We start from the raw sequence: 13,573 nt of genomic DNA on the forward strand, positions 1-13,573 counted from the left end.
ATGCCCAGTTACTGTTGTTTATCCAATATCTACACCCCATCCTCAGTTCCTTAATTTTCCTCTCAATTTCCTTCTCTAGCATTTGCTGTGATTTAGCAACATTCGCTGCTGTCTTTTTCCTTTTTTCCTATGGGCTTTTGATGCAGGCTTATTTGTGTCAATAGTGGAATCTGTTGGTATCACCTTGTAAAGCTTCTGTGATTGATTTTTACTTGCACAATGAGTTTACTTCTGCTTCTTAAAGTTTTTAATATTTTTACTTTTCTTCAACCCTTTTTTTCTTTTCTTAGATTTCTTAGATTTTTTTCTTACACCGCCTTTTGGTGACTTCTTTTGCATTTGTCATTTCAGTGATTACTGGCTGGGTTTAACTAGATGTCCTATCAATATCGTTTGACTCTAAAGCTCTCTCTTGAAATCTAAAATTTTCCACTAATGTTGTAAGCAGCCCATTGCTGATCATAAGGAAGTTTTTGATGAGGGTTAATTCTGAGCAAACCATATGAAGCTGATCCTGGAGTTGTGTCTCTCTCCTCTGTTTGTGTGCCTTTACAGATGGCTGCTTGTCAGGAAATGGCTTTTACTGAGCTCAAAAGACTGCCTCTGTATAAGCTTATCGGTTTGCCCCAATTTATTTCTCAAATTGGCCTTGTTTACGTCCTCTGCCAAGGCCAGTTCTAGGGCCAAATTTATTGAAGGGCTTTTATTGCTAGGTTCTTGCATGCCGATGTAAGATTTATTGACCAGTCCAAAGCAAGAAATATAGGAGATACTTCATCTTATATCAGCTTGCTCAACTCTTTTTCATTCTCCTGACGGAAAAACTGTGATTTTACTTTGACTTCTCTGAGGTTCAGGAGAGCTACTTGCAAAGTTTGGTGTAATTCCCAGGGCTTTACATGCCTTCCTTGTGTACATCATATTGGCCAACCACTCAGGGAAAGAACGGAGCTAAACCTTAAGCTTGTGCAGAATCCCACAAAGAGTTACCGTACTTTTCCATCTATAAGATGCCCCCTTTTGGGGGGACTGAAATTTCAGGAATGCCGAAAATCGCTCACCTGCACGCAAGCTGCCAATCGCCTGCCCAATTGCCACAGCGCCGGCCAATTAACAACACCCATTATTGACGCAGCAACAAATAACATGCACAATAGCTGTTGACAGCCGCGGCAGCAACCAATCAAATGTTCACCCTATACACTACCCATGTATAAGATGACCCCCACATTTTCGCATGATTTTAAAAGAAAAATACCTAGTCCTCAAAAATGTTTTCCATTTGGGTTTTCTTATTAGAAGATCATGAATGAAAGCTTCATCATTTCTGATGTATCAATATATTTTGTTAACTCTTTAGCACAGCTTTTTAAACCTTGCTGTTCCTTATGCAGTGCAGGTTTATTCCACAAGAACCAGACTCAATAAACATTCTTTTAGGTTTCTCTATGAGGTTTATGTACAGCCATTCATCACAAGATCTCAGGGAGATTCACAGGATACAATACAGTTGTACCTTGGAATCCAAACACCTTGTGAGTCGAACGTTTTGGCTCCCAAATGCCGCAAACATTGCTTCTTTGGAAGCCGAATGTCTGGCGGGGCTTCTGCGGCTTCTGATTGTGTGCAGGAAGCTCCTGCAGCCAATTGGAAGCCGCGCCTTGGTTTTTGAATGTTTCTGGAAGTTGAACGGACTTCCAGGACGGATTCTGTTCGGCTTCCAAGGTACGACTGTACAAGGTAAAAACAAGTAAATAGTTAAAACAACAAAATAATAACCCTGCCTTCTGATAATTCTTGCAGTCCCCCGTGAGACTTTAGTGAATATTCTTTTCCTTCTTTCTTTTCCCTCACCCTGATTTGATTTGTATAAAGGTAAAGGGACCCCTGACCATTAGGTCCAGTCATGACCAACTCTGGGGTTGTGGTGCTCATCTCGCTTTACTGGCTGAGGGAGCCGGCGTACAGCCGCTGGGTCATGTGGCCAGCATGACTAAGCCACTTCTGGTGAACCAGAGCAGCGCACGGAAACGCCGTTTACCGTATTTTTTGCACCATAACACTCACTTTTTTCCTCCTAGAAAGTAAGGGGAAATGTCTGTGCGTGTTATGGAGCGAATGCCTGCGGGTGGCGGGGGGGATCTGCTGCAGTCGTGAGCAGAGGATCCATGGTTCCCCTTCCTTCCCTCCTCTGTGGTTACAAAGCATGGATCCACATGGATCCTCAGGATTTTTGCATTGGGCTACTCCAAACTCACTGTCAGATCACATGTCTGTGGCCACAGCATGAACCACAAAAATCATATATCCACTATTTCACTTAGAATATTTTTTTCTTGTTTTCCTCCTCTAAAAACTACGTGCGTGTTATGGTCTGGTGCGTGTTATAGAGCGAAAAATACGGTAACTTCCCACCGGAGCAGTACCTATTGTATCTACTTGCACTTGACGTGCTTTCGAACTGCTAGGTTGGCAGGAGCAGGGACCGAGCAACGGGAGCTCACCCAGTCGTGGGGATTCGAACCTCCGACCTTCTGATTGGCAAGTCCTAGGCTCTGTGGTTTAACCCACAGCGCCACCTGCATCTCTTTGATTTGTATATTAATTGCTTATTTATTAATAATAATAAAAAGGGGGTTGCCCTTAGTACAGGTAAGTTTCCTTCCAGAATTCACTGCCACTCCTCATCCTGGTCCTAATGACTGTCCTTTCTTTAACCCTGATTTGATTCTGTATCCTGATGGCTTGTGTAAAATAAGATAACCAGGCATTAATTTATAATGGTCATGTTGTGGTATCTGATTATGAATTATTTTGAAGTTTATTTCCTTTCAGGTATTGAAAGGGGTCCAATTTGGTGAGCAAATTGCTCCAGTCTGTGCCTATACCCTGGCTGGAGAATTGTTTATCCTTGTTTATTTCCTGTAATACTGTACCATTCTGTGTGCCAAAATATAAAAAATAATGAATTTTCTTATTTCTGTGAATTTTTCTATGCTTATTATTGGTTCCTCACTGATGCCTTTTTTCCATATTGTAAAAGAAAAATTGATACTATCCTTTTGCTTTAGGAAACCTGAACATGCTGCTGCTCTTGGTTTTCTCACTATTCCTGGTTGTTGCGTGAATTTTCTTTTGTACCTTCTAAAAAGTTCTTCAGTGATTCCAGTTTGCTCTTCCAAAAAGGAAAGAATAAAGAAAAAGCTGAGTAACAATATTTCAGTATTTCCCCCCCTTTATGCTCATAGATCAAGCTGCTTGTTGCTTTATGAACATGAGAAGGGGGAAATATTGAAATATTGTTATAGGTAAAGGGACCCATGACCATTAGGTCCAGTCATGACCGACTCTGGGGTTGCAGCGCTCATCTCGCTCTATAGGCCAAGGGAGCCGGCGTACAGCTTCCGGGTCAGGTGGCCAGCATGACTAAGCTGCTTCTGGCGAACCAGAGCAGCGTTTACCTTCCCGCCGGAGTGGTACTTATTTATCTACTTGCACTTTGATGTGCTTTCAAACTGCTAGGTTGGCAGGAGCTGGGACTCAGTAACGGGAGCTCACCCCGTCGCAGGGATTCGAACCCCCGACCTTCTGATCAGCAAGCCCTAGGATCTGTGGTTTAGGCCACAGTGCCACCCGCGTCGAAATATTGTTATACAGTCTGCTTAATCTTGATAATAGTGTTTACCATAAAGTAAACACATTATCATAAAGTAAACACATTTGGTTAAGTGAATGTATATGATCTCATGGTTTTGTTGGTAATTGCAAATTAATTAATTAGAGTTGTGGATTTAAATGTTTTCTCTACAACCATCAGGATTCCAGTGCCCTGAACATAAAGAAAAGTTTCTAAGATTTTGCACATAGAGCTGATCAAATGTTGCTGTTAGTTTTGTTTTCTCTTTTCCAGAGACAAGCTGTCCCATTGGCCCTTGCAGCCTGACGAAAAGAGCCCTACTAGGTGTGATTGGCTACCAATATATCCTATTACAGGCGAAGGAAAGATCCTCCTGGTTCCACAGAGGCCACATGCCCTGGATGGCAAATCCCACCAAATAAGAGGATTTGATTGCAGAGCTGCATCAGGAGGAAACTGACCCTTTGGCCAGAAGCTGACAAACTGGATGAAAGAACAAGGGAAACAGATCTCTTGATATTCTGAATGAAGACTTTGCTGCAGGGCTCACTACAGAAGAAAGCTTTAAGCTGATGCTGCTCGCCCAAGCAAGGGAAACGGACAAGATCCCAAGCTTCCCAGAACAGGACAGTCCTGAACTCTGGTGATTGGCAACACAGGTGGCTAAATCTGTGAATAGCTGTTTGGCAATTTGGCAGTGCTTCTGTGCATGCACATGACGTCATTTCCGGTACTTCCAGGTCGCTGCGGGACGTATCCTGAAAGAACGTAACATGAACCGGATGTAACATGAGATATGACTGTACCTTCAGACCCTTTCACCAGTTACTTCAGCTTTAAATAAAGGCAACAGTTGGGCTGCTGAACACAGTGTATTGGTTTTGCTAATTACAGTCTTGCCTTTATTAAATTATTTAAGTTTAAAGACTTTATTAAGAGTTTAATAAAATCTTAATACTTGAATAATATACAGTGAAAAATGATGTTATTACATGATAGTACGATGAAGGCTGATCTGAAGAGCTAAATGATTTTGATTGGTTCAGGATGATGACACTGGGTGCAACTGCTAAGAGTGCTGTGCTCCTTTGGTGAGTGAAAATCACATGTGTAATATGGAGGTGTATACGAAACATTGCTTTGGCAGCCACTATGGACATTCATATTTCAGTAAAGGCCTATCTTTTCACTTGGAGCTATCCAGGTTGGTGGCCATCACTACATCCTGTGGGAGTGAGTTCTATGGTCTAACTACACACTGTGTGAAGAAGTACCGTATTTTTCACACCATAGGGCGCACCTAGTTTTTAGACGGGGAAATCAATTAAAAAAATCTCCCCCCCCCCAGCCCCAAAGAGCAGCGTACAGGCTGCGCACAACCTCTCCCTGCCAGAGGGGTTGCTTGCGGCTATGTCACAAGCCAAGGCAGCCAGCGGGATGGATCCCGCTCACTGCTTTGGCTTCCTCTTTAGCCCCGCGCAATCTCTCCCTGCTGGGAGAGGCTGCATGGAGCTAAAGCCATAGCCCCGTGCAGCCTCTCCCTGCCGGAGGGGTTGTGCGCAGCTATGGCACAAGCCTGCATTCGCTCCACAGGACGCACACACATTACCCCTCAATTTTTGGAGGGGAAAAACTGCGTCCAATAAAGCGAAAAATACGGTACTTCCTTTATCTGTCCTGAATCTTCCAATTAAGACACCATGTTGGAAGGCAGGGCTTTTCCACCTGTCAAAATTCTGTGTTCCTCTTTGAAGAGGCGGGAGCCATGTCTTACAAATCTGTAAGCTCTTAGCTTGATAACATTACCTTCTGTGGAATTTGGGTATTGGGGAATGGTGCGCGTACACACACACACACACACACACACACACACACACACACTGCCCCAAAGAGAGCCAAGACAGAGGAGGAGTGCAGGCTAGGTGTTTTATTGGCAAAAGTCAACCATATGGAAGTGCTCTGAAATCTGTTACATCAGGATAATCCACAAAAGGCTCAAGATGGAAAAAAAAAAGTTCAAAACACAAAATAAGCCAGCCAGGTTGTGTCAGCCCAGGAGCAGCAGGATGGAAGGTTTAATCTGCACTAAGACCTGTCCTACAAAAGAAAGTACCCCCCCCCTCGGACAGGTTCTTGTCTCCAGCAAAGGATTTATGGCTTACTTGATGCCTGGGCGAGGTGAGAACTGGAGGAGGCCCATAGGTAAGGATGGGCTGTTTCAGAATGCATCTCGTATTACTCCAAGAGTCTCCTGCCCTCATGGCTAGGGATATGCAAGCTGAACCAATGTGGGGCAGAATCGAAGGGCATGTCAAGAAATTGAGCAGTGAACTCTGGTTATGAGCCTTGCCAGTTTCAACAGGGAGGAGGGGGAGAGGATAAAGGTAGCTTTTTGAAAGGTGGAATGTTATTTTGGGGCGGGAAAGACAGCTGGAAATGTAAACTCAGAAATAACACACACACAAACAAACAAATCAGCCCCACATAAAATCATAGCAAGTATTTTAAGCAGCTAAATCAGGCCAAGACAACTATAACCCATTAATTTTTCAGTGTTTTTCATCTTCCTTTCATTGCCACAGCAATTGTTGGCAGGAGTCAAGAATAAAGGGAGAAAGTGAGGAATTTGCCTTCCAGGAGGTGCTACATATTCAGTTGGGTTGCTGACATTTACATCTCTTTACCCCCACCCCCCTTCATCCTCTGGTTGACTCATAGTTCATTTAAAACATTCTTCTTTGCAAGGGGACTCAAAAGGCTTGGCTTAAATCTGAAAATAAACCAGATTTTTGCGGCCACAGATGCCCAGCAATCCCTACAACTGACTCCAGCAGAATACATAGAATAGTTAAAATCAGGACCAGGGTGGGTAGGTTGTGGGTGGGTCATAAACAAATAGGCGGGAACAGCCTATTACAGGTGACTTCCATTAATTCCATTTGGTTTGACCCAAATAATTGCAGCAGAAACAAGAAGGAGGAGGAAAAAAGCAAGGGGCTAGTCCTCATTTCACCTGTCAGCCATCCTCAAAAGGGCTTATTGGACCAGAGAGGGAATCCAAGTTGGGTCCCACCAACTCTAGAAGCCAGTTGTGGGAATGGTTGACAGAGTCAATCTTAAAAGCCTTGGAAAGCTCATTGGTCATCTCTGTGCCTTAATCCAAACACAGATGGGGGGGAAATCTGACCCAGAAGAGAGCAAATGGCCTTAGATGGAATTACGTAGTCAGCAGCCTCTGAAAAACTATGGCAGGTCACGGGAAAGGTGTGTGACTTGCTTGGAGGATCCTCGGCAGGTGTGCTTAACTGAGAAGTTCCAAGTAGGTAACAGGGACTTTGCCCTTTTGATTGCCCCTCTCTCCTATGAGCCAGTCTGGGTCCATCCCTGGGAGGCTGTACACAGTGATCATCTAACAGAGAGTTGTAGGCAATATGTTAGATACAAACCATTAAAAAGGCAAAAGTCTTTTGACAAAAAATATTGCGGCATAAGTTTTTGTGGACTATAGTTCACAAAGTGTTATCCGGAGTTACAGATCTCTTTCTAAAATATGTAAAATATACAGTGGTACCTCGGGTTAAGTACTTAATTTGTTCCGGAGGTCCGTTCTTAACCTGAAACTGTTCTTAACCTGAAGCACCACTTTAGCTAATGGGGCCTCCTGCTGCTGCCGCGTCGCAGGAGTACAGTCCCTGTCCTGAAGCACAGTTCTTAACCCGAGGTACTATTTCTGGGTTAGCAGAGTCTGTAAGCTGAAGTGTATGTAACCTGAAGCATATGTAACCCAAGGTACCACTGTATATGGTTGGCTGGGCAGGGGGTTATAAGAAGTGAGATCAAAGGGAAACGAAATGCAGAAAATGGCTAATTACATACTTGAGAATATGAGAACAGCCTGCTGGGTCAGGCCAATGGACCATCAAGTCTAGCATCTTGTTCTCGCAGTGGCCAACCAGTTGCCCATTGTGGGAATCCCACAAGCAGGATTCAAGCACAAGAGCAGCCTCCCATCCTGTGGTTTCCAGCAACACTGCACTTGGTGCTGCAGAGTGTTAGCTAGCAGGAGTGAGGCCTTGTCAGGATATCACACCTGCGCTCAGATCTGCCCTGGTTGCCCATTTGCTACAGGGTCAAGTTCAAGGTGTTACTGTTAGCATATAAAAAACCCTTAACAACTTGGGACCAGTTTACAAGATCGCCTACCCTACATGTGCCCATCTGACCACTTCAAATGGCAGAAGTGGCATTACCAAAGGCGCCACAAAATATCCACTCTGCATTTGTAAGAACTTGATCTCTTAGTGTGGCAGCACATATACTTTGGAACTCCCTGCCTTTTGACACCAGCCAGGTGCCTTCGCCACACCCTTTTCGGTGCCTGCTAGAAAGGTTTTTATTTAGACATGCCCACCCAGATGCTTAGAAAGCTAATGTGAGTTTCCATCTGTTTTTACTCTATTGTTATTTTAACTTCAAAAGTTAAAATTGTTAAGGGCAGTTTTATTGCTTTTATCTTTTTTAGTAAACGGGGGTTCTTTCCCCTCTTCTCTTTACAATCAAGTGGTGTATAATTTTTATTAAATAAATAAACAACACAACACAACAGCCTTGCCCCTAAACCACATTTTGTCTGTAGCATCACTTGGCAGAAGAGAGAGAACCACCAACCTCATCTGAGAGCAGAGACAGCTCAGTGCTGTCTGAGGCTTCATAGTCATAGAGGACCCGGGCCTTCCGTGTCCCGCTGGCAGGGGGCTTCACATCACTGGGGTTCAGGGCTTCAACAGCAGGGGCAGAGTTAGGTGCTCCAATGACAGTGGGCACCACTGGAATGATGGGTACAGCTGGGCCTGTGGCAGCACCTGCAGCAATGGTGGTGGGTGAGGCAGTGGCTGGCGGAGGTGAGGTGGACTCTGCGTTGCCCACAAAAGTTCCAGGAAGCCTTTGCAAGGCAGAGGAAAGAAAAGGGAGAGTAAGAGACAGGGGTGATCTGGCCTGAGCCCATTACACTACAGGTACCTCTACTTCATTTATAAACAGGCTGGTCAGGCGTTTCTCCCATGCAAAGCAGGATAGAATAAAAGGCTAACAGAAAAGTGACACATCTGTCGTCTTTTTGACAACTGCAGAAGAGCTTCAACTTCCAACGGTCCTTTTTAAAGCTGAGGTCTATCCCAGTTTGCGTCTTTGGTTTCCAATATGCTTTTTATCACTTGTTGTTTGAGGCCCTAGACTCCTCGGGGAGAAAGGCCACGGTGGAAGTGCCATTAATTTATTAATTTACAAACAAAAGATTTAAAATGCACATGTTAAGAGAAAAGTTGCCCACACTCATAAACTCAACAGGAAACCTTTATCCATAGTTAAGGAAAACTCTTGGGAGTTGCATGGGGGGATAGCCCAGTGTCCCCCTAAGAGGTCACTTTTGTAAAAGCAGGCATCACAGAAAAGAAGCCTTCTCTAGTGGAGCTAAGCAGTGTGCCATGAATGCAAAAGGCAACACAGTGAAGACTCTTTGCCAAGGGCTCTTCCCCCTTCATCTGCCCTGCCCTAGCTCTCTATTACCCAGAATGTCTTCGGTCTTTTACTTACATTTCTCCTCTGGAACTGAAAGCATGGGAAGAAAACAGAGACAGAAGAAGACAGCCCATGAACAGCCCTCCTGCATCAACAAAACTTGCTGGACCAACCCCAGAGAGAAAAGCAGGGAAGCTTTCCCAGCCCAAGGCAGGTTTCTCTTTGGGGCAAACCTTTGAGGGCTGCATGCTGGAAGTGAACAGGGCCAGAGGCCTGGAGGAGGATGAGCTGTGGGTGTGACTCTTGCCTCTGTGCAGTAGGGTAAATTTATTCATGTAAAATAATAATTCAGCCATGAAAAATTTGGTGGCATGTGCATACCCTTCTCTGTCCTTCATCCAGGCAGCCAAGAGGTATTATCAGAGTTCAAGGACGCATCCCAGACAGGTAAAAACACTCAAGGGGGTGCAGAGTGCTAGTTAGGGGTGTGGCTTGCAGAGAGACCCAAGGACCAGACATGAGGCCTCGAGGGCCATATTCAGGTCCCTGGCCTGAGTTCTACTGCCTATGTCTCACAGCCACCTGAGCAACAGAAGGGGGCTCCAATGAGGCTTGTTGTAAATACTTATTTCATGCATCCAAATCCCTGCATGCTGGTTTGGCCTGCACATTGCATTAAGCCCCAAATGAAAAAGAAACGTGGTTTAATGCGAATGGGCGGCAGGTCCTTGTTCATGGAGGAAGACAAACCACAAGACTGAGCTGGGGGCAGGCAGGACAGTGGCTAGCAGACCCCAGCAGTAGGTAAAGCCAAACCCACCTCCGTATATTAAAACGGAGGAGGGTGGAACAGTTAAGAGTCATGGAGCTAAGAACAATGGATGGTGCTCAACTGTCCTGTCCCATCAGCTCCACCTGGTACGCAGGCTGAGACCTTATCTGCCTGCAGACTGTCTCGCCAGAGTGGTGCATGCTCTGGTTATCTCCCGCTTGGACTACTGCAATGCGCTCTATGTGGGGCTACCTTTGAAGGTTACCTGGAAACTACAACTAATCCAGAATGCGGCAGCTAGACCGGTGACTGGGGGCGGCCGCCGGGACCACATAACACCGGTCCTGAGAGATCTGCATTGGCTCCCAGTACGTTTCCAAGCACAATTCAAAGTGTTGGTGCTGACCTTTAAAGCCCTAAACGGCCTCGGCCCTGTATACCTGAAGAAGCATCTCCACCCCCATTGTTCTGCCCGGACGCTGAGGTCCAGTGCAGAGGGCCTTCTGGCGGTTCCCTCATTGCAAGAAGCAAAGCTACAGGGAACCAGGCAGAGGGCCCTGTGGAACGCCCTCCCATCAGATGTCAAAGAGATAAACAACTACCTGACATTCAGAAGAAATCTTAAGGCAGCCCTGTTCAGGGAAGTTTTTAATGTATGACATATTAGTGTATTTTTGATCTTTCTGGAAGCTGCTCAGAGTGGCTGGGGAAACCCAGCCAGATGGTACAAAATTATTATAAATTATAAATTATTATTATTATTATTATTATTATTATTATTATTATTATTATTATTTCCACTTGTGCAACGGGACTTTCCACTCTCCTCCCCCCCGCATAGGCCCCAGGCCCTGCCCAAATCCCCTCTGATTGGTTGGGAGAACCTCCGGAATAGATTTAGGGTGGGGGGGGGGTGGAGAATGTTCTGTTGTGCAAGGAAAAATCCCTGCACTGGCAAAAGGAGAGACTTAGCCCTGTGTTGGATTAAACCCAAGGTCACAATACATTTAAAGAAGTCTAACTCCACTTTAAAAGCAATCATGGGAACTGTAGTTCCCAGCACCCTTCATAAACTACAGCTTGCCGTATTCTCTTTTTCTGGGGTGGGGAATGGTATGAGAGGGGTGTAAATGTATGGTTGCAGTTGTGACCCAAGTTTCCAAATGGACGCATCTCGTTGGGACAGCTTGTTACCTTCCCAGCTGCTTCTGCAAGTCCAACATGTACTGGTAGCATTGGGCATAGTATGTGGCCTGAGCTTCAGCAAATTCATGAAGACAGCGAAGGTGATTGACCTGAAGAAAGAAGGAGAAAAATGGTGGGGTCCAAGCACTGAGGAGGGGGCTCTACTGGCAGGCTTCCCATCGAGGCATCTGGTGGCTCCAGCTGCAAGGCTTATCTGGTTTTCTTTTTCCTTTCGTAAAATAGCATTTATTCATTTTCATCTTTAAGCTGTTTGACATGGTTGCATTTAGATATATCTTTGTCTGCATTAGAACATATGGCATGCAACAATTACATAAAAAAAAATAAAACCCTCAAACATTTCTGAATACATTAACAAAGTTGTGTCGAAGTATATATGCCAAAATTATTAGTTTCTACAGCTATGAAATGACATGAATTGCTTAGACTTGTAAGCATTAGTAAAATGTATTCTGCATCAACAACAATTATAATTTATAGGAATTTGTAAGAGGGGAGGATTTTTTAAAAAAAAGACTTGGGCACACCAGACTTTGCTGTAAACTATGGGTACTATTCTACCATATGCCTCATTATTTGTGTAATCAATAAAAGTTACAGTAGACTGCATAAAAAAGTGTGCAATAAAAAAGTTGTGTTTCTTTTGGCCTCTTGCTACTTTTAATATTTGTGTAAGTTTCCCAATAATGTTGTCTGCCAAATTGCATTATGCCATTGCTCCATAGTTAATAATTAATCTGTGATAATGATTTCTGTGTCCTGTCAATAGTTGCTCTTGTAGTGGTTAACAGATATGTTATGAGTTATTTGCTTCTAATTTGCAACATAATGTTGCTGTACAAATTAAGTAATGCCAGTCTTGGGGCCATGGGACTGTCTGCCTTGTAATCAAAGATATTTCTGTAAGTACATTTCCCCATAACTTTTCTATTTTTGGGACACTCCTACCCCACGTGCTGATATGTCCCTATAGTGGGACATCTTCTCCTACACATGGGAGAACTGTTTGGTTTTATATAGGCTAGGCATCTAGGTGTTTAGAACCAACCTACATTATAGGCTCTATATTTATTTTTGAAAACCGGGTGGAACTGTAATGCAATAATGAGGCCTGGGACCAGAACCTTTGCCCATTTTGTCCAGATTTTGAAAGTTGTACGTGTGAATGGATTTGCTTTAACAATGGAACAATAGAACTGTTTTAACAATGAAGTGCTGTGTGCTTCTTGTCATGAACAGCAACGCGATGTCTTTTCCAGTGAGACTCACATGTGTGCTGCTTATCCCTTCCAGGAGGAGACGGGTCACTTCTGCCTGCCGGTCAAACTCAGTCTGGGCCATCCGGAGCTCGTGTTCTGCCTACAGAGCAAGAGAGTGGGGTGTCATCGGAGAGGAGAGATGGGGAGCCACAAGCCTGGGAATCAAATGTGGATCCCTAGACCTCTCAATCTGGCCCTTGGACTCTTGCCCAATTAGACTCCCTTTCACCATCTGAACCACCCTCACAACCACTCCTTGAGAGCTTTTGCCTGGTTGGAACAAGTCGTTGAACTGTAGTAATGCTTCTTTTCTTGCCTGGATGGAGGGGGTGTGTATAAATCCTCTGACTTTTGCTGAAATGGCTAGAAACTGGATGAGAGGAAAGGATACACGAAAGTGAGGGTTGCCTCCTTCGCTGTGCCAGCTTTCGGCTCTGGCCCCATTGGCCACTCCCATTCAGCCCTTGGAATGTTGCCTAGTTGGGAATATGGCTGAGAAGGTTTCCCATCTCCTATCACAGAGGGTTCGGGGAGCAAGGGAAAGGAGTCAACAAGCTGGAAAAAGCTGAACACACAGCTTGATCTTTTTGCCACTTGGTTTCTGGGCCCAAATGAAGGTGATCAGGCTATTGTTTGAAGCACAGAACGACTCAGGCCCCAAATATCTGAGGGACTGCCTCCTTCCTTACAGACCTATAGGACATTTAAGATCAGCAGATCTTGATAGTTCTGCCACCCTCAGAAATGCTGGGGAGGCAGCCCCAGGGAGTGCCTTTCCCAAGTTATGGGATTCCCTCCCCACAGAGATTCATCAGGAACTTTCCCTGTAAAGTTTTTGTTGTATGCTGCAGATGCACCTCTTTGCCCTGACCTTTAACCCTTGAGATTTTTATTTTTTATTTTTTTTAGGACCCACCCTGTTCTTGTGATTGTAGTTCATTTGTTTTAAAATATTGCATTTTAAATAGTTTTGACTTGCCCTGGTTGCTTAGAGTGAAGGGTGGATAATAAATAGCTTTGATCTGTGAAACTGGTGCTGTTACAGGTGCCACGTAATACCAGTTTCACTTGTGCAATAACTTGATCTTTTAGTATGGCAGCACCTACAATTTGGGACTCCCTGCCTCTTGACATCGGGCAGGCACCTTCACTGTACACTTTTCAGTGCCTGCTAAAAACATT

At 44.5% G+C, this 13,573-nt stretch overlaps 1 protein-coding gene across 5 annotated transcripts in view; it reads right to left on the bottom strand.

Annotated features, from left to right (window-relative positions):
- Window positions 1-6,548: 6,548 nt before the first annotated feature.
- SH3GLB2 (SH3 domain containing GRB2 like, endophilin B2) overlaps window positions 6,549-13,573 on the bottom strand; it is a 50,031-nt gene continuing 43,006 nt past the window's right edge. For 4 of the 5 annotated variants that reach the window (XM_053373298.1, XM_053373301.1, XM_053373299.1 and 1 more), the window contains 5 exons: window positions 12,402-12,491; window positions 11,121-11,221; window positions 9,230-9,244; window positions 8,306-8,579; window positions 6,549-7,046 (listed from right to left, as the gene is read on the bottom strand). In XM_053373298.1, the coding sequence (XP_053229273.1) occupies window positions 6,939-7,046; window positions 8,306-8,579; window positions 9,230-9,244; window positions 11,121-11,221; window positions 12,402-12,491 (588 nt within the window). In that variant the 3' untranslated portion in view covers window positions 6,549-6,938. The remainder of the gene's footprint in view (window positions 7,047-8,305; window positions 8,580-9,229; window positions 9,245-11,120; window positions 11,222-12,401; window positions 12,492-13,573) is intronic. The other variant, XM_053373297.1, reaches the window with a different exon arrangement.

Source organism: Podarcis raffonei, chromosome Z (genome assembly GCF_027172205.1).
Source record: "Podarcis raffonei isolate rPodRaf1 chromosome Z, rPodRaf1.pri, whole genome shotgun sequence".
Lineage (NCBI taxonomy): Eukaryota > Metazoa > Chordata > Lepidosauria > Squamata > Lacertidae > Podarcis > Podarcis raffonei.